The 22,690-nt window shown below is 31.0% G+C and overlaps 1 protein-coding gene across 1 annotated transcript in view; it reads right to left on the bottom strand.

Annotated features, from left to right (window-relative positions):
* Window positions 1-1,308: 1,308 nt before the first annotated feature.
* LOC106461458 (AFG1-like ATPase) overlaps window positions 1,309-22,690 on the bottom strand; it is a 22,925-nt gene continuing 1,543 nt past the window's right edge. The window contains exons 2-13 of the mRNA XM_013921280.2: window positions 19,030-19,175; window positions 17,022-17,082; window positions 16,582-16,683; window positions 16,260-16,393; window positions 14,526-14,625; window positions 13,102-13,160; window positions 12,131-12,210; window positions 10,303-10,373; window positions 8,794-8,894; window positions 7,479-7,619; window positions 6,838-6,960; window positions 1,309-5,046 (exon numbers count right to left, since the gene is read on the bottom strand). Coding sequence (XP_013776734.1) covers window positions 4,927-5,046; window positions 6,838-6,960; window positions 7,479-7,619; window positions 8,794-8,894; window positions 10,303-10,373; window positions 12,131-12,210; window positions 13,102-13,160; window positions 14,526-14,625; window positions 16,260-16,393; window positions 16,582-16,683; window positions 17,022-17,082; window positions 19,030-19,175 — 1,238 coding nt within the window. The 3' untranslated portion in view covers window positions 1,309-4,926. The remainder of the gene's footprint in view (window positions 5,047-6,837; window positions 6,961-7,478; window positions 7,620-8,793; window positions 8,895-10,302; window positions 10,374-12,130; window positions 12,211-13,101; window positions 13,161-14,525; window positions 14,626-16,259; window positions 16,394-16,581; window positions 16,684-17,021; window positions 17,083-19,029; window positions 19,176-22,690) is intronic.

Here is a 22,690-nt window from a genome sequence, read left to right as displayed (position 1 = left end):
TGGGTAGACACTTAATGTAAGTGTACGTGGATTTAGATAACTAACATTTAATTGGGTGTAACACGTTAATGAAGTGTACGTGGATTTTGATAACTAACATTTAATTGGGTGACACTTAATGAAGTGTATGTGGACTTTGATAACTAACATTTAATTGGGTGACACTTAATTAAGTGTATGTGGACTTTGATAACTGTAACATTTAATTGGGTGACACTTAATGAAGTGTACGTGGACTTTGATAACTAACATTTAATTGGGTGACACTTAATGCAGTGTATGTGGACTTTGATAACTAACATTTATTTGGGTGACACTTAATGAAGTGTACGTGGATTTTGATAACTAACATTTATTTGGGTGACACTTAATGAAGTGTATGTGGACTTTAATAACTAACATTTAATTGGGTGACAATTAAGTGTATATGGACTTTGATAACTGTAACATTTAATTGGGTGACACTTAATTAAGTGTACTTGGAATTTGATAACTGTAACATTTAATTGGGTAACAATTAAGTGTACATGGACTTTGATAACTAACATTTAATTGGGTGACACTTAATGCAGTGTACATGGACTTTGATAACTAACATTTAATTGGGTCACAATGAAGTGTATGTGGACTTTGATAACTAACATTTAATTGGGTGACACTTAATGAAGTGTACATGGACTTTGATAACTAACATTTAATTGGGTGACACTTAATGAAGCGTACATGGACATTGATAACTGTAACATTTAATTGAGTGAAACTAATTTTCAAAAATGGTACAAGGCATGTCGCAAAACTTTTTCAAAGGGATTCTTAGTCATTGCTGGATACTATACTATGCCAAGGGCAAATTAAGTATATGAAGATTGGATCCAAAAGTTAAGGTGTGTTCTGTTTACTATCAAATAAATGTACCACTTTGTACCATACTGAAATAACAGGGTTTGTACAAAAAAATGTATGGATTCCAAGTAGCTGGAAAACTAAATGGGTGTTCATCCTATTCCATACAAAGATATCTGTCCTATTGCTAGAAGCAACATCTATGTGACTGGACTGTTCAGGTCTTCAGTTACCTTTTCAGGTGACAACGAAACGAATAACTGCACCTGCATGAGGTGTAGGAGTTGGTGACATCACAGTCAGTGTTATTATTATTATCCACTGGACAAGGAGCAGCCAATGTACACAGTAACTTGTGAAAAGTATAACAATCCAACCTCGTTTTTAATGGAAGGAAAAACAAATCATGTTCACAGTGTTTTAAGTTGTATAAATATGGCCATTAAATAATTTGAGGATTAACAATTTAACAAGGAGAATAAAAGCCAAGTTGATACCGGGCATCTATAGCCATCTTTATTTGTGAAATTAAATTTTGTAACAAATTTGAGAACAAATCGACATTATTTTCTTCATGGCAACACTAATTCCTTACACCAACTTTATATAACCAACTACAATAAGATAAAAAGATTAAATTGTGTTAGCATTTAATTTTAAAAAGTTCCAACTGTTTATGCACCTAATTTATTTTTACAAATACAAAACAATATTGAATGTCTTTTATCCAGGAAATTCCATGCGTTACAAATAATTAAATATTACATTAAAAGCACAACTAACTAACAAAAAAAAAATTTCAAATTGTAATATTCTTGGAATTAAGAATGTAAAATTCTTAATAGTTTTTATCTAGTGGTTCCTACTCCATTTCCTAATCACTTTAATGGAACCAAGATTATAAATGGATGGCAGTTTTCGTAAAGAAATACCTAAATGTTATACTTTATTTCATTCTGGTAAATCAAGAGAGTATGAAAATATTGCGACATGTTTGGTTGAGGTACATAAACCGACAATAATAACTGTATCACAAATGTTTGGTTAAGGTACATAAACCGACAATAATAACTGTATCACAAATATTTAACTTTCAAATGTATAAAACATCTTTCCATAACTGAAAATGTAAACCTTAAAATACTTGAGCAACTTCATAAAAACAATTTAACGACTGAGAAGCGAGAGAGAAAAAAATATTTATCAATGAAGTATCTTAAAATTTTGATCACACAATTTATTTTTTTCTCTCCCAAGGTGAAACTTTAAGTACAAAGACGGATTATTTAATAAAATCTTTTCTTTTAATTTCTAAGGTAATAATAAATATTAAAGCAGCAATTTGTGATTGAGATAACAAAAAGACTGATTTTTTATTGATTAATATTTAACAAAAGTCAACTACCTGTTTCATTAATCCTTCAACTGGGTGAAATAAATGTCCATTATGATAAAAGAAATTAACATTACAGGAGGTGACCAACTTTTTAGTCATGCCCAGCTCATCTCATTAGTATGGGAGGTATATATATATATATGCATTGTGACCCGCATAGGCTACGAATGCTTGGTGGGGAGAATGTCACCCTCCTATGAACACCAGTTTTTCACAAGTGATTCATCAATCAAGAGTTAATCAAGTTTAAGAATAACAAAGTAAACATTTACGTTGCTAACATAATCCCGTCTGTATACTGTAATTATCAATTAAAACCATGAAAAATACCGATTACATAAAAAAAACCGGTTTTCTAGCAGAATTACAAATCATACAGAGAAGATCAAAATGCTATATTTAAAATAACTAACTGATAGTAAACAAAAATTATTTCATTTACTTGTAATTTTTTACTGAAAATTACAATACATAATATTACTTCAAACTGTAAAATGATGCAGATAAATAAATTGGAATATACCTGAGAAATGAATTTAGATGTTCCTGACAGTTTTAAATATCAACCTATGTCTATGAGAGTAACACTCATCATCACAGTACAGTAATGCGAAACTGATTGTTTATTATGATTTAATGCTGACTACTAGATCCTTGTTTAACCTAGAAAGAAAAAAAGGATAGTAGCACATAATAAAAAAATACTATTTCTATTCACAATACAATGTATGAATTTCAGTTCTCTGAAAGACATGCGGATGAGAGGTGAATAACACAAAACTTTATAAATCATTATTACCTGAAGCACCAAGAATTTTAGTTTATGCTATTACATTTGATCCAAAGACTATCTGGGTTAGCCCAATTTGACTGTTTTAACCAGTAAAAATGAACACCATTCTTATCCTGTAAGAATAACCCAAACCTCCTGGTAATAGAATACATCTTTGATGTATTAAAATATATCTCAAGAAGATTTCAATGGCCCGTGAATTATAAATGTCTAACGATTCAAGTCTGATAAATAATTGACGACCCGATGCTCAGTCTCGTACAAAAAATAAACCCATTTTTGGAATCCAAATGTTTTTCAGCCTTTTTGTTTTCATATGTAGATCAAAAACAGAATGTGACAAAGTTATGGTGTTATTACTTTTAGTATTTTCATATTTGACCAACTATTATTTACTACAGAAAAAAATACAAATTTTCTTTTACTGCTATGCAATCTAAAACAGGAAAGCAGTTATAAGCAAACAAAAACTAGGAAAAAAATTAGCATCTTAAAATTACATTTCTCGCATTATACAATTAAATGAAATACAATGTTAAAAATCATTACACACTAAATAGTTATTAAAACAAGAACTTGCCATAAAAAGATTTTTTTTTAGGGCAATTCCCCGTTTTAATAACTTTGTGTTATGATGGTTTTAACATTGTATTTCTTTTAATTGTATGTATGGATGTTTTACATAAGCATCATTTGTGTTGTTATATTTTTGTGCAAAAATAACAAGCTCATTTAAAAAAAATTTTTCTTATATTTTCGTATCGAGCCCACTATTATCTATTAATTAAAAATAACCCAGCATCTATACGTTACATTGGTTATTCATAAAGTGTCACTATCATCTTTATAATGCAAAGCTGGACAATTGGCTAGCTTTGCTCTATTCACTACGGGGAATCCTTAAATTTATGCTCATGTTTGAAACAAACCAACTTTCTATATACCAAAATGGTGGGTTTACATATTTTCTTAAGCATTTATCAATATTAAAAAAAAACTGTTCAAAGACGATACATTTTGAACATAGCATAGAGAAAACTATAATACCAATATTAAAGCTGGTCTTAAAAATTGTTAAAAAAAAAGACGAGAAAATTAGTGGGTAAAGAAGCTAACCGATGATCTGCAATTTGTGTGCTCAATTTAATATTTACATAAACTAAACCATGAACTAAATAAAATACTGAATCAACTAATACAATCACCTACTGCAAGCATCTTGTGTTATCCCTGATTTGTCTGTACATAAAATTATGCAGAAAAATATTCTCCCTATATAATTACAAAGAAAAAATTGTTAACTATAATTAGTAAGGAATCTACCTTCAGTAAGTGGCTGATTAAATCACAGCTGTTGTTAATAGTGTCTAATATTACCTACTTTATTCCCTCGTCACTTGGTAAGCCTACTTATTAAATACATACTAGTAATCAAACAAGTATTACAGGTTTCACACGTCCTCTGGTGTACCAAGTAAAGTTATCACCATTCTTTTTCCCATTTAAACACACGCTAAAATTTTTTCTACTGCCAACTCAGTTAGTCAGTTAACTCACTCACTACTGCTAGTAAACCTAATGGCCACAAAACTGAACAAATGCTTAAAAGACACTTTCCTCAACGTATGAAAGCAGTTACAGAGTGATATAACACTTTTAACAGAAACCTATAAACAATACTGAAACTTTTTTCTGGGAAGGACAAAAGAGTAAACTACATATATATAAAAAACAAAAGTCTCTAAGGCCTAAAATAGCCTATGCTGGATCAAAGTTGTAAGAAACAACAAACTAAATTTCATTGTAGATAAACTTCAATGGTTTATAAATTTCTCCTATTAAAAAAAATTGCTAAAATGTCACAACTTTATTTTTCTTAAGTGTTTGTGTTGTGTCAAGAAGCTTCTCGCTGTTCCCAATACTCTGTGGTCTGCATCTCAACAAGTCGAGAAATAGTTCGATCAAATGCAAAGACTTCTTCCTCACCACTGAAAATACTGGCTTTGCTACTTTCCTGAATAGGAAACAAAAAAAATTCAGTCACACAAACGTTGAGATTTACTTTATCTTCATAATATACATCAAACCAGTAATGATTACCTGGTTAATCTTGTGAAAAGCTTTAGCTAGTCCTTCTGTTTCTTTGCCTTACGTTTCAGCCATATTACCTTGTTTGTGTAAACTAGTCTTACTTGTCTAACAACATATTCACTGATGTTTTTCTTTCATTTCTTGTCACTAACCACAATTTTTATTCACATCACCTTAAATGTGTTTCTTCTAAGTCTATTACTAAGCCTTCCACTTGATTTAGGTTGGATGTTAAAATAATGTTACGACAGCGGGGGTCACGTGACGAGTATTCTAGAAGATTCGCGATAAACGATAGTGTGTTACGACAGCGGAAGTCAAGTGACACTGGTAGCACGTGTTGAGAGCCTAGAAGATTCTAGAACAGGCGATATTATCGTATATACGTGCGCTAGACAGAGAGAGAGTGGGGAACCAAGGACAGCGGTTACGGTCGGCGGGAACTGAGGATAGCAGATACAGATATTGAAACTATAATTGCTGACAGGCGGAGACGGACAACTGAGTCAAGCGCGGTAGAAAGTGAGTGAATTGTTGTGAACTATAGTGTGTGTAACTGTGAAAATTAAGTGTATTACAAAGTTGTATTGAGGAAGAATAAACAAGTTTTATTTAAGGAAGGACTGGTATCGTAGAAAAATTAACAAACAAACATACAGAAACGTAACAATAAATTATAGTATTAATAATCTTGCTATCACAGATACTGCATCACAAGTTCTTCAGATTGACTAGTCATACATAATTTCACTGAGCTGCTTGTTTAACTATTCCCATAAAAATAAAAATTACATAAAGCAGTACAACTGTTCATCTCTAAATTGTCAACCTGAATAAAAGTTTGTACAAATCAGTACTTGCATGGAGAATTGTACAAATCAGTACTTGCATGGAGAAATGTACAAAAGCTTTTCAGTATGTTATCTGTTACACAAGCCCAAAGTGCAAACCTAATACACCAGCCTAATGTAAAACTTATCACAGCAGCATGTTGCAATATTTCGACATCGGGTCAACAAATTTAAACCTAATACACCAACACAAGCCTCTTTAGTTCTGCTGTGGAAGCAAGAGATATCTAACACTAGTACAAGAAGAAGAATTATAATGCTAGATAAAAGTTTGTATCTATTACGCCAGTCTAAAGTAAAAACCATCATGCAGAAAGAAGTAATCGAAGGCTTGTGTACCAGTCATCGAAATATCATAATTAGTTTGACGCTTAAATATATAAACTTCTAATCTTTGGTAACGTGAATTACACACACACTATATTAATAAGGTAAAAGTAAATAGCACGGTTTCCTACTGTTTCTTGTTGCGAGTTATCAAATTAACAGAACATACAAACAATAGCTATATGAAGTAAAGACATGGGGGGGCTAAATATCAATATTTTTATCATCAACATATTTTAGCAGGAATGCCTTCCCTCAAATGCACTAAAGTATCTGAACAGGCATGCCTCTTCAAACATCAAGTTTATAAAAAAACGTATTTCTAAATGGTAGTTACATTACTCTGCATTATTTATTCAGTCATTTCCTAACATTAATGACATTTTACCTCGTCATATTTCCATGATGCAATTATATTACTTTGTGTTGTTTATTCTTCCCGTAATGATGTCATTTGAAGTAAAACTGTTTTTTCACTAAAACTACCATCACACTAGTAGTTCAATCAGCTGGGTGTTTCACCATACACTACTTACTGAAGACTGGCTAATGTCAAGGTCGTCCATTAATTTCCTATTTTCATCTTCAGTTACCTCAGTATCTTCCACTGATACAAACAACTTTTCTGGAGGAACGTCAGCTGAACACAAGATTCTAACCTACAAGTATTGATATTTCTAACATTAACAGGAGATACAACCTACAAGTATTGATATTTCTAATATTAACAGGAGATACAACCTACAAGTATTGATATTTCTAACATTAACAGGAGATACAACCTAAAAGTATTGATATTTCTAACATTAACAGGAGATACAACCTACAAGTATTGATATTTCTAACACTAACAGGAGATACAACCTACAAGTATTGATATTTCTAACACTAACAGGAGATACAACCTACAAGTATTGATATTTCTAACACTAACACAAGATAAGTGTCAATATTTCCCTAAGTAACACAAGATTCAAACCTAAGATCATCATTTCTCTCATTACCACCAGGTCTGAACCAAGCTTCGTCATTTCTCTTATTATCATGATAAGTTTTTAGAGAATGCATGATGAACTCTTGAAATATTCCCACAGTTGAAACCAGTGATATTATTTACTTATGTAACTACAAACTATAATACCCAACCATTCAAATTAAAGACAAAATATTCATTAACCTTATGGTCGTAGAAGGTATCAATGAGCGTAATGAACCGTCGAGCTTGGGTTTTCTGTCTCAGGGTGAGTTGCGGTATATTTCTGATGATAACTGTATGAAAAACTTGACTCATGCTTAAGTAATCAACAGCACCTAAAGGCTAGACAAAAGAAAAATACTAAATTTAGTAACATACACGTTAAAAAACATTCTACAGGTTAGCAAGACTCGGCTGAACACATTATTGAAAATTATTGAGGACGTGGAGAAAAAAACGTTTAAAAGTGTCCATGTTATAAGAATTTTTACATTCTAAAAAAAAACAAACAAAATATTGGCTCTCATTTTAGGTGGGTCTGAAAACTGCACAAATTTTGGTTTAATACCAGATTTCCATGTAGTTCTAAATCTCTGATAATATTTGTAAAACTATTTTTTCCAATACAGCAAATAAATGACGATGAAGCTGCAAGAAAGCGAACTGAAAGAAAGTAAAGCTCTCTTTCAACAACTACAAGACATAAAAGATGCAATTTTTTTCTTCTCTACTATTTGATTGGCTCGTTCAAATATTAAATTATATTGATAAGACAAAAACTATAAAATATGAGCTTTTCTTTTTAATACAATTTCAAGCTCATATTAAAATATCAAATAAACGCTTAAATATTTTTTTCTTATTTGCACATATTTTGGATTTTTATAAACTTCATTTTACGATGTATAATATTTCTTTATTTTCTCACCTTATTGTTTAAAACGCTTTAATATTTTATATCACGCTTAAAGGAAGTACAAGAAGGTAACAGAGTAATGAATATTCAAAACAGCTTTATCTTAAGAACTGCTTTGAACTTACTTTGAAATAATTAAAATGTTACAGAATATAGATAAAAAAAAAAGTTCCACAGCTGCTGTATCCGGACATTTCTTTCATGGTAAAATTATCACCACATCGTCCTTTTTTAAAATACGTTTTTGTACAAATTATGCACCAAATTGCTTGTAGGTCCTTTACTGTTGGTCACAAAAACATAATCTCTACCACACTAAATACTCTCAGTGCCCCCTATGTATTTTACATAAAAAAATGAAAGATTTTTACCAACTTGTTTTATGACCATCGTAACAAGTAAAAACATAAAATTACTCAATATGTGAACCCAACACGAAGTAAATGGTATAAATACAAGCTGGTAACTTGAGGGTTACGATAAAAAAGAAAAAAATATATAATTGTGGAAATAATCCACTTACAAAATGTAAAAAAAACAAACTCATTTTGGTGGTGCCTTAAATGTAGAAAGATACATTCTCTCAGAGGATATACTTACTCTGTTACAAAGTTCGTCAAAGCTGCAGTCAACAACCTGACCACATGTAATAGGAAATGTAACATTTCTGCCCTTAATCCTCAGGATCTTTCTTCGGACAACTAAGAACAAAATGTGCAAGAAATTCACGTCCTTACTAGTCAACATGAATTCCACTGAGGCCTAGCTATACGATACTTTAAAGACAGTTTCTGTGAAGTGAAAGTGAATTTCAAATTTGGCAATACTAGTTTAAATTTCTCTAAGTATATTCAGCTCTTCTTGTACTTGTTACAGATTTCATATAAAACTAGAATGAAACTAGTTCACCTGGAAAAATGAAATCTTTATTTCCAAGTTAGTTTGATTACTAAAATCCCAGTTTACACAAACATCACATATAACAGTTATGAAACACTCACAGAAAAACTACAAAAACATCACATAAAAAAGTTAAAACTCACATACTTACAAAACATCACATAAAAAGTTAAAAACTCACAGAAAAACTAAAACATCACATAAAAAAGGTAAAACTCACAGAAAAACTACAAAAACACCACATCAAAAAGTTAAAAACTCACAAAAGAATTACACAAGCATCATATAGTTAAAAACTCACAGAAGAAGTACACAAACATTACATAAAAAGTTAAAAACTCACAGAAGTACACAAGCATCACATAAAAAAGTTAAAATTCAGAAGAATTATACAAACATCACATTAAAAAGTTCAAAACTCACAGAAGAATTACACAAGTATCATATAGTTAAAAACTCACAGAAGAAGTACACAAACATTACATAAAAAGTTAAAATTCAGAAGAATTATACAAACATCACATTAAAAATTTAAAAACTCACAGAAGAATTACACAAGTATCACATAAAAAAGTTAAAATTCAGAAGAATTATACAAACATCACATTAAAAAGTTAAAAACTCAAAGAAGAATTACACAAGTATCACATAAAAAAGTTAAATTCAGAAGAATTATACAAACATCACATAAAAAAGTAAAAACTCGCAGGAAACGAGATACACAAACATTTAGCTACTCAATTAAACATAACTATTGTTCCAAAAACATAGAAAAGAAACAACACAATTCTTAATATACAACTTTCACATATGTATAACATTTGAATGTGGGAAATACATAACTTGAGTACTCATTAAGCCTAATTGATATTTGAATGTGGGAAATATATAACTTGAGTACTCATTAAGCCTAATAAACGTGTTTGCAACAAACAAAATTGAGTATCTTCTACTGCTTACACGCTGCATTTGGAATGACTGTGATGGGTCCAGTATAACTGTTGATTTACAGCCTAATTAAGAGATAAATATATAAAAAAACAAAACATGCAGCCATATTTAATTTTCATAACATATAAAGGGCTACGTAACAAGATTATAAAGTAACAATTAATTGGTTGAACTCACTGCCTAAAACTTAAGAGAAGGAAATGAGCAATTCATTTTATCTCAAAAGCTTCTTTTCAGAGTAATTATAAAAGAACTTACTATCATTTTCTTTGCTACACAAGATTTTGAAAATTGTGTTAAGAGAATCGTCTGTGTCATCCTCAGACTTTCTGTAAATAAAAAAAAAAAAAACTCACGCGGCACCAATACCTTTACAAACCAATAAATATTACATCACACAAAAACATGCACGTTACTCATTACTGTGTTTATTAAAAGGGTTAATGAAATTCTTAACAAAATTTATTAAACTATGTCGGACATATTTTCACGAAGAAAGTTGAAGCACTCCCTACTTCTGTTATCTTTTGTCCCACCATATTTCTACTTCTTTGCTATATTTTGAAATCACCGTCGTAACCAAATGTTCACTAATTCTGCCGAACCAACCCCTTATTAGATAAGGAATATTGACCAAAATTCCGAATTTACTAATTGTATCTACATGAAATATGGCAAACTTTTAGTAAAATGTACAAGTCTGTTGTACACAAAAAATAAAAACAGTTACAAAGGTACTTGTACTCGAGATATGTCTGTTAACTGACAACATCAGTCTGACTGACTCGGACAAGTCAGAGTACAAGATTCTGTTCATGTGAAGGATAAAAATACTTTTGTCCGTTGTGAAGTTTGTGTATTGCATTTGCATAACCTTTAGGTCCTCTGAAATACATATCTACCATTTTATTCAGTATTTCTGTCTGTTGTACCTTGTAATTAGTTTCCTCTGTCACGAACCATTGTTAAATCAGCTATGTATGGTACAATAAATAGCTGATAACCCTGACATCAAATCATAATGGCACCCATAAAACATCACTTGGACCCTACTCTTTTCTGACAGAATTTAAATACTTTTTTGATGTTCTTTATAAATACCATGTTGTGGGTAAAACAGATTGTATATGTTTAGATCTACAAAACATAGACTAACCCATACTACTCAAATTAATCCTTAAACACGTTTGAGTTTCAAACATATTTCCTTCATGAGCAAATTTATATCTACAGAAAAATCAGAATTTGTTTGTTTTATTGTTGAATTTAACGCAGGCCTACTCTAGGTCTGTATACGCTATTCATTCCTAATTTAGAAGTGATAAACTACAGGGCAGCGTAAACACTAACAACCACCACCACGGGCTATAGTTTACAAATAAAAAGTGGGGTTACTATCACGTTATAACACCACCACCATAGCTGGAAGGGGTAAGCATGTTTGGTGATGAGATTTAAGCCCTCAGCCTGCAGATTGCAAGTTGAGAAGCTTAGTCGTGCTAGGCCTCAGAATTTGTTTCCTTCACAAGATTCAATAACATATCTTTTCAAAACTCAGAAGCAACTTTAACGACATTGACCTGAAAGGTCAAACTAATTAAAAGAAAATGAATTAAGCAGGTTGACAGTGGTTTCAACAAACATCTCTAGTTGATTCTCTCTCTCTTCTTTTTTATCAAGTTTAAAATGTTTTGTACAACTAAAGACAAAAAGTACCACAAAAACAACTTTATAACACACTATTAATGAATTCATTGCCTGGGGCCTTGGATAGATGAACAGATAATTGATTTTATGGTCCTGAAAAACACTTTAATGAAATTATAAATAATAAAAAAAAGCTCTTTAAGACAAATTTTTACAGTATTTTCCAGTTAGAATAGTGAATTAACCTCTAAGCCTTTTTGGAAAAATGTTTCCAGTATAAACTGTTGTTAAATATATCTTTTTTCATCACCGTTAAAGTCTTACAAGGTTAAACCACTTTCAAAGACAAAAAATACGTATTCTTTTCTATATTTTCTTTTCATAAACTCTAATGAGATAGATGTTTAAAGAATCAGGAACAATGCAGCATCGTACTTACAAGAAGTACACTTTCTGTCTTACAGCTGTCCTTAGTCGATAGTCAAACTCAGACTCAAGAGGAATGGTTTGGCAATGATCCTAAAAATAAAGTTCACAGCACCCTTTTCAATTTCAAAAATGTAAAAACTAAGATAATTATCTATTAATTAATCATTTTAAAATGTGCATAAAGAATACAAAATTATTTACGTAGTAGTTTTTCCATTCTAGATTAATACTATATAAAGAAACACTGTTCAAAATTCCTCTAATTCACCAACATTTTACACTTACATGAACTCGTATAAATTACGATTTTAACGGTGTGGAATAAAATATCACTAAACATAATTAACTCGTAATGAAATAAATTTTTGGAAAACCTTATCTGAAATTAATTAAAAAAAAACTATTTTTCATCTGCTTGCTATATTTGAGTTTGCAGTAATATAAATTACTGGATATTTAAGAAATTGTAATCTTTCCAAAAATATCACTCACCATGTCGTTATTAATAGTTAACACACAAAAAATATAAACAACTAAAAACTGGAAAAAAAAAGAAAGAAGAATACACCACATAATTGATAGTAGAGAATTTGTTCAAAAAAACCATTATATTTTGTCATCTAAATTAGTAATTACTGATTTTAACAGTGATAAAGATCTTAATATTTCAGAAAAATAACAAACCATCTGGGAATTTTTACCTTTTATTTTTGTTTTAATAATGGACAGACAAAACAGTCAATTATATATTGCAGTGTTTGGACAAACCATATATAAACATTATTTTGTTTCCCTCTACCAATCATATTAATCATGTCATCATAAATATTATTAATATCAATGGACATACAAGGTTATTTGTGTGTTCGGCCATGTTTCAGTAGCAAAAACATTTACAAAAAACGCAGATATGAACTAAAAACCTATTTGGATATTAACAGGTCAGTCAGATAGAGTTAAATTCTTATGGAAATCTCTTACCTTCAGTATCTTGATGAATGGTACAAAGTTGCTTCGTTGTAAACCATTCTTGTAAAGATCTGAAAGTTATATTATTAGGTTTCATTTTAGCTGGTGTTTCAAAAATTATTAAACATTTTAACTAAAATTAAATGATGAACCAGAAACACGAATAAAATAATGTTAGGTGAATATAGACAAGTATTACTAAAGGTATAATCATTCAGACTATTATCTTAGGCTTTATTATATGTATTATTATTTTCACAACGGTTCGACCAGTAAATTCTCTGACCATCATCAGGTGTTATATCAGACATTTTTGTATGCATCCCAACCAGAAAGCTTTTTGTGGAATTACCAGGATTAGAACCCCCGAACCTACGATCCCGAATACGGACACTCTAGCCCACTTGGCATTCACTGGTCGAAACGTTGTGAAAATAATAATACACATAATAAAGACAAGAATAATAATACAAATAATTGTACAATTAGTAATACCAACTCCTCGTCTCAATCATTCCACAAAACTACATAGACAAGCATGTTGGTCAGACAAGAACGTTCAGGCTGGAAAAACTTAAGTGATTTCACCATAAAAACCAGTCGTGATACACAAGAAATTTCATTTAAACTAATTCTTCAGCAATAAAAAATAAAAATTTAAAAGAGAACACACACACACATTTAGGTTGGTCTCAAAAATACAAAAAAAATAATTATTATTTAGAAAATATATTTTAATATTAAAAACCATTTTTTGGCCGAATAATAAATAAAAAAAAAGCAATCTTTATCTTTAATACTAATGGACGACAAGATAACACCTGGACCTAAATTACTGTTTAGAAAAAAAACATTCTATTGATCATTAGGAGAAGGAATTTTTCTATAGAAATAGAAAATTATGTAAACAAAATTTAATTAATGCCCATACATAGAAGAAAATGGAATCAATAAAAAAAGTACATTCTACAGTGAAGAAGGAAGGGAATCGATTTTTAATAGCTGTTAAGAATCAATTATAAAATGAAACTCTGCAGTGCAATACTTCATTTTGTAATCACTTCATTAATCTGGTGAAAAATTATGGAGACATTAAAGTTGTTTTTAGGGTTACATTTTTTGGTGTAAGTTAAGCCAAATTTTCCGTTATATCAACCACTTCTTTAGACTTAAAAGATTAACTAAAAATGGCACTTACGTGATTGAGATTTTACACTTTTATGGATTCTACACTGGTAAATTAAAATGTCTTCATTATTTTTTACCTCTTGCTAAATCTAAAAAAAAAAAAACGTGTATAATTTATTTTCTTAAAACAACAATTGCATAACTAATTTAAGCCTTAATAAGAACAATTCTGGAGAGAGGACAAGTCCCTATGAACCCTCAGACAAAACTGTACCTATAGTATCTAAATTACAAAAACATCCACCTACCATCAGGACAACGATTAGATGTGGCTAAAATGATCACACCGTTGTTGAACAGTTCGGTAAAAAGCCTTTTCAAAATCATGGCATCACCAATATCTGTAACCTAATGGCAGAAAATCTCTACTTTAAAATAAAAAAGAAAAATTAAAATTGAAGAATTAAAAACTTCTTTGTAAAAATGCTAATTGAAAACATGAGTGATTAGACTCAACCAACACCAATCAATGTGAACACTATCCATGTCAAAAAATGTATTATTTTTCTTATAGCATACATAAATGTAAAGACAAATTGACCAAAGTCCATATGGTTACATATATATCTGTATTTATACATGTTAAAAGATCTACTGTTTGTTATTTAGTTAGTTTATAAATAGATATTGGGTGAATAGATTCTCTTATTACCTAATATTACACTAATTACCTTACACAATAGCCTACGTCTACACTACCGTGCGTTGGTTACATATATATCTGTATTTATACATGTTAAAAGATCTATTGTTTGTTATTTAGTTATTTTGTAAATAAATATTGGGTGAATAGATTCTCTTATGCCTTAAAAAAGAGAGAGAAGATAAATAATTTTATACTTGTTGCTGTATTAAGAATGAATTCACTAAACGACAGTCTTTTTCAAGATGTACTCAATATAATACTTAGTTTTTCCAGGGTTATGTGAATGTTTTCAATATCATGCAAAGTGTTGTTTTACTATCACGTGTGTTATGGAGGATTATGTGAATGTTTTCAATATCACGGAAAGTGTTGGTTTTACTATCACGGAAAGTGTTGTTTTACTATCACGTGTGTTATGGAGGGTTATGTGAATGTTTTCAATATCACAGAAAGTGTTGTTTTACTATCACATGTGTTATGGAGGGTTATGTGAATGTTTTCAATATCACGGAAAGTGTTGGTTTTACCATCACGTGTGTTATGGAGGGTTATGTGAATGTTTTCAGTATCACGGAAAGTGTTGGTTTTACTATCACGCATGGTATGGAGGGTTAAGTGAATGTTTTCAATATCACGGAAAGTGTTGGTTTTACCATCACGTGTGTTATGGAGGGTTATGTGAATGTTTTCAATATCACGGAAAGTGTTGGTTTTACTATCACGTGTGTTATGGAGGGTTATGTGAATGTTTTCAATATCACGGAAAGTGTTGTTTTACTATCACGTGTGTTATGGAGGGTTATGTGAATGTTTTCAATATCACGGAAAGTGTTAGTTCTACTATCACGTGTGTTATGGAGGGTTATGTGAATGTTTTCAATATCACGGAAAGAGTTGGTTTTATTATCACGTGTGTTATGGAGGGTTATGTGAATGTTTTCAATATCACGGAAAGTGTTAGTTCTACTATCACGTGTGTTATGGAGGGTTATGTGAATGTTTTCAATATCACGGAAAGTGTTGTTTTACTATCACGTGTGGTATGGAGGGTTATGTGAATGTTTTCAATATCACGAAAAGTGTTGGTTTACTATCACGCATGGTATGGAGGGTTATGTGAATGTTTTCAATATCACGAAAAGTGTTGTTTTACTATCATAAAAAGTACAATTACTGGTTTCTTTATTTTACAGCAAAATTTGTAGAGGTGTAATGAGAGAGACTATCAAATTATGTTGGCCTTTCTCTAACAAACTTTTCATAGCCCCACCCCCCAAAAAGAACCCCTAGATCCTAGTTATTTTCATTATTTTACACAGTTGAAGCTTTAACTAACCTGAAATTCATCCAGACATAGAAGCCATGCATCTTCAGTAAGCGACTTGGCAACAGGAGGAATAGGATCATAACTGGCTGGCCGTCGCTGGGTTTTCTCTCTTCCTACCATTTTGGATTTAAATTCGTGAATACCTAATATGAAAATATTACCCAATAAGTACCTAAATTTCATCTGTTTTTCTTGTTTAGGTTACTTATTCATTTCTGATTAAAATATAATGCTAGATTCTCTCTCTCTCTAAGAATTTATACGGTACATAAAATTGGTCATCTCCAACTCTGTACAGATCATCTTGTGGTGTTTACGCTGGGAAACTTACGTGTATGGACATCAAGCATGAAGGAATGAAAGTGGACACGTCTTTTGTTCTTTGTCTCACAGTTGTCATGAAACATGTCCATTAACATTGTCTTCCCTCTACCTATCAGAAGACAAAACTGGACATGTACACACAAACAGAATTTATTCTGTATAAAATTCTTAAAATAACAGCTTCTCAAAAACTCTGAAAGATTAATATAGTTTACTCTGACCAGATTTGTCAGAAGGAAGTGAAACAAATAAGTGAGTGTTGAACAGTAATTTCTACTCAATAATCCTAGTTTGTTTCAAACTACTGCACGATCATATAATTCTAAATCTTGTACACAAGTTGATCAAATGAGAGACTTGTGAAAAAAAATGAACTTTTTATTATCAGTGTGATAATGAAAAATAAAACTATTTTTTAAATAGTTACAACCAAAGCTTTAGATATACCTACTGCTCCATACAAGTAAAGCCCTTTAGGTACCTCAAGCTGCTTGCCAGTTCCGAAGAACTAAAAGACAAAATACTATTATAATCAACAGTTTGAAGACACGTGTTAAAGTAATATTACAAAAGAACAAGCAGATAAATGCAATGTTTTAATTTCAAAGCATTATCATTCTTTACAAAAACTCATTCACTATTTAATGTAATAAAATTTTAATCAAATATGAAAATTAAAAATAGAAAAATTCCAAAACTTGCTCGCAGTTTAGAAATAAAAATTTAAGAGAAATTCTATAAAACATTTTAAATTTTATTTCAAAATGTCTGAGCCATTTTTAAAAATGTTATAACTTGAATCAGTAAACAAAGAAATGCTCTTTACGACCTTCCCTCCCAAATATACTGCACACAAATGGATCCACGATGCATGTGTACATGCTTTCAAGCATTTAATTTAAAAAAAATATACATTAGTTCATATCAAAACAAATAACAGTCAGGAAAAAACTATATTAAAACAAATTTACCTAATCAAAATATAACGAGATTCTTGTGTTTCACTAAGAAAAACATCTTGCTTTACCAATCTTTTGACATTCTTTGAAGATGTTACTGGTTATGTAGATGATGGTAAAGGTGTGAATTTAGTGCATCTGTATCTTCAGAAAGCATTTGACAATGTGCCACATAAAAGGCTTGTAAACAAATTTATCTCTACAAGTGTGGGGGATAAGTTAGCAAATTGGATAGAAGAGTGGCTGGATGGAAGAAAGCAAAGGGTTCATGTAAATGGAGTTCAGTCAAACTGGAATAATGTCACAAGTGGGGTACCTCAGGGCTCAGTCTTAGGACCTTTTGATTTACATCAATAACACAGATGAAGGGATAGTCAATATATTACTTAAATTTGCTGATGATATTAAGGTCTTGTGTGTTGCTAGCTGTGAAGAGGATGCTGCTGATTTATAAGAGGATTTAAATAATTTAGTGAGTTGGGCAAATAAATGGCAGGTGGGTTTTAATTATAATAAATACAAGATAATGCATGTGGGTTATCGTAATTTGAATTATATGTATAATTTGGATGGGAATAACCTTCACAATGTTATGTAAGAAAGGAATCTTGGTGTAATGGTTGATCAGTCTCTTAAGCCATTCGAACAGTGTGCTGTTGCTAGTGGTAGGGCAAAGAGGATGTTAGGTTATTTTCCGGAAATATTGAATACAAGTCTAAAGAGGTTATAATTTCATTGTATAGGTCACTGGTTAGGCCAAATTTGAGGTACTGTGTTCAATTTTTGGATTTTTACCTTAGGAAGAACATAGAATTGTTAAAAAGGGTTCAGAGAAGGGTTACTAGAATGATACCTGGGATGGTTTGTTTGTTTTGAATTTCGCGCAAAGCTACACGAGGGCTATCTGCGCTAGCTGTCCCTAATTTAGTAGTGTAAGACTAGAGGGAAGGCAGCTAGTCATCACCACCCACTGCCAACTCTTGGGCTACTCTTTTACCAACGAGTAGTGGGATTGACCGTCACATTATAATGCCCCCATGGCTGAAAGGGCGAGCATGTTTGGTGGAATGGGGATTTGAACCCGCGACCCGCAGATTGCGAGTCGAGCTCCCTAACCACCTGACCATACCGGGCCAATACCTGGGATGGAAATGTTGTCAAACAAGGATAGGTTAAAACTGTTTTCTCTTGACAAAAGAAGAGTTAGAGGGCATCTAATTGAGATGTTTAAGACTGTTAATGCAGTAAATTTAAAGGAAGAATTGATAACTATTTAAATGATAAGGGCTGGCTTTAAGGTCTTTTTTTTTAAAGTGAATGGGATGGCCTAGATGATCTAATAAGTCCCTTGTCGTTTCAGTTAATTTTTATGTTATGTTAGTACGAAAAACTAATTTAGAAACTAAAACACATAGGTGTTACAGCTCTGTAATAAATGTTTTTAGTTAAACCTCTTTAGTCATGGATTATAATTATCAGAATCATACAGAAGTTACTTTTTGAAAAAATCCTTGCTTTGGAGGAGTGTAGCCTTTTATTTTAATGTTCAGTTCTTGCAAATAATTAACAATATTTTCCTGATGTTCATCTGGAAGCAGCTGTCCAGTTTCAACCTTATGCTGATAGAGGGCCACCAGGTTACCTAAATGACAAATAAAAGTGCAGAAGGAAAATGACCACGAGACTTCTGGACAAAATATTACGTTTATTCAAGATTCCAGTTTACAGCTTTTCTACGAATGTTGTATAAAAAAACAACTTTAAATGACATGCAAAAATTATTCTATTTATTTCTATAGCTCAGTTGTTGGAAATTTCTCAACTTTACTGTAATAAGATAATATAATAACAATCATTACCTTCTTTGTGCTATATTAATAAGGTTATTGGATGAGAGGAGTCAACTTTAAGGTGTGGAAAATTCAGGCTAGGTTCCCGTTATTAGTTTCATTTCTGTAACTGTCTCACGGAAAGAGTTACCCTTGGCAATAGTGGAGACCAATTCTTTACAAGGGGGGGTTAAAACACGGATGGAGTTCAAAATGTGCATGTCACGACCTTTAGCAGAGTGCCATTCAACAGGATATTTTGAATGTTAGTTATCATATGAATCGTTGATAACTCTGACGTCATGTACTTTGCTGACTAAACGGTACTTGGTAGTATAGGAGAGAGAATATCAGATATAATATATAGTGGTACTGAAAAACAAACTCAAGATATACATTTCAGAGATTCTATAGGTTATGCAAGTACAATATGTAAACTGTATGGTGGACAAAAGTATTTTTAGCCTTCACGGGTAATCACGTCGTCAATGTGTGAATCAGACTGGCATCATTGATATAGACTTACTTCAGTACAAATACTTTTGTAACACCTCTAATTTATACACAACAGACATTTCACTAAACGCTTTTCATGTTCTATGTAGATATACCGATTAAATTCCAAATTATAGTCAACATTCCTTCTTTAAAATGGAGTCAATATATATATCCAAGGACAGCCTTAAAGGACTGAACAGTCTCTTAGTCATTGTTCATATGTTGTGTAATAATGTTATATTTTGGAAGATAAAGTATACGGACGTGAAGTTCAAACCAGACATTCCTGACAAAAAACTGTGGTACTTCCTGTATGTTTGATTGATCACATCTGAGCTCACTTAATCAAATCCATGTATTGAAAATAAACTGATAGTTAAACGCTTCAGTGTTTTGATCTTTTTCAAAAGTACATGTTTTAAACAGAATAAATCTTTTATAAAGAAACCCTTTTTTTAACCACTGCTTTAAAACTAACAGATTTCTACCTGTATAGAAAGATGCATTTCCTCCATCTTGCTCAAAGATTGGTTGTTTGTTTGTTATTATTATTATTACACAAAGTTTCAAAGTACGCATACGAACCGAGTCTTTTACATCATGAAGTGGATCTATTTATTCAACAGAATTTTATTTCTTTGGCAGTTATAAAGAAAAGTTTATTTTTATTCTCCAATATAATTTGAAATTTTTAAACGTGTTGTAACAGATTTCACCTTAATCAACTTATACACTTTGGGAAGAAAGTAGTTTTTGCATGAAAATTTCACTGGTGTGATGTGAAGAGAAAGATTCAGCTTTGGTAGAAACTTAAGAAAGAGATCTTGGTTTACTTTAGTTTAAGAACATGACACTTATTGTTCTTAATGCTTTGAAGATTGTACAAGGTCCTAATGAAACCTTACTTGGAGTACTATTTAGTTTTGGTCCTTTTACTAAAAAAAAAAAGCTATTAACAGGTTATAAAATATTAACAGCCATGATACTTAGGTGATTTTGGGTTTAAGAAGATTAAGCTAAAAGAAATAACTTACAAGAGTAGAATTTACTTACTCGGCAATATAAGGGATTCGAGATAAATTAAATAAGATGTTTACATTTTTACAGTTTAATTAGTACTTCTGTGGTTTATATGTCTGTTTGGGAGTAGGAAAGAATATGAAATTAATAACTTTAAGCTTAATTAATTTTTTAATTAGTTATAAACTTATGAAATAATTTACCTAATGATGAGATATGTGATGCTATTTTGAATGATATTAAATTGTTACTGTGTTTTATGTGAATGTGATAAACAACATTTAGTTTATTACGTTATGGTTGATCGTTAAATTGGGTGAGCAGTGGGTAATCTTTTGTCTTTCTTTTAATATAAAGAAAAAATGGGACAATTTGGTCCTTCTTTCAAGACTATCTTTTCATACCTATACTTGATAAAAACTTAAACCCACCCTTTATTTTTCAAGAAATCATCAATTTCCTTATCAAATTCCTGTATATTGCTAGCCTAAAAATTAATTCTAAAAGCCAATCATCCTGTTAGAAAATAAAACTGTCTTAAATAGAGCCCAGCCTTTATTTACCAAATCTTAAGCTTGTGTCCACTCATCCTATTATTTTCAGAAAACAGTGCAAACAAATCAGAGGCCTGTATTTTATTGATACCCTATATAATCTTTCAAACATTAATAAGATCACCTTTTACTTTTTTTTCTGAACAAAAATAAAAGATATTCCATCCCGAGAATCATCCTAAGAGTTCTCTTATTAATTCTTTCCAATAAGTCAAAATTTTTCTTAAAAAAAAAAGACCAAATTTGTACACAGTAATCCAAGCGAGGCCTAACTAGTGATTTGTATAGACATAATTACCTGTTTTGACTTTGATCAATATGTCTATAAATACACCATAATATTCTATTACATTTACTGGTAGCAACAGAAAAACACCTTGATGGCTTGAGTGACTTATCTACCACTGTGACAAGGTCCTCTTTTCAGTCAAATTAACGCTTTCCCATCTAGTTAAATATGCGATTCAAATTATGATAATCAAAATTCATAACCTTGCATTTCCTATAACTAAAAGTTACTTGTTAAATCATCCTGTTGAACCTCAGCAACTTCAATACAGCTAAAAATACCAGAAAATTAAATGTTGCCTGCAGACTTTACTAATTATGCCCATTTTATACCATAAATGTAAATAGGTAAAAGAAAAGGTCCAAGAAAAAGCTGCTCCTACTGGTTTTAAATAATCCAATAGCAATGTCAGAGAGAATTAGTGACATTTTTGAAATACAGAGTGAAATGGAAAGGTTGTGTTATGTGGGTTTCACATTTTTTTTATATCTCAGTAAAACAAAAAGACTAGAGATTCTAATTTTATATTCTGGTTTATAGGTATTTATATTATGTGTTTCTAATTAGTTGAACATTAAAAAAAAACATACCTGAGTAGAAGGAAAATGTAAAATGAGCAGTTTGAAGCATGGATGCATCAGGTGACACAGAGAAATGACTGAGAATTTATTTAATATTTCCTTTTGAAATAAAAAACAACTAAAAGTAAAAATGTGAATTATGGAGAACATTTTGATGCCAAGCTTACTGATAATAAAGTTATTTAATTAAATTTTAAATATAACTATAAAAATGTTGTGACATGCACACTTTCACCCTTCTGTATACATAGGGTTAATAGCCATTTTACAAACCAGATTCACAGAACACAATAAAAAAACCGTCCCGTGTTTTTCACCATTGCAACTCAAAAAACCATAGTATATCTATTAAAAACATAGTAATTTTAAACAAAGAACCCAACATA

The sequence above is a fragment of the Limulus polyphemus genome, unplaced genomic scaffold, assembly GCF_000517525.1.
Source record: "Limulus polyphemus unplaced genomic scaffold, Limulus_polyphemus-2.1.2 Scaffold964, whole genome shotgun sequence".
NCBI lineage: Eukaryota > Metazoa > Arthropoda > Merostomata > Xiphosura > Limulidae > Limulus > Limulus polyphemus.
This window is presented reverse-complemented; position numbering and strand designations above follow the sequence as displayed.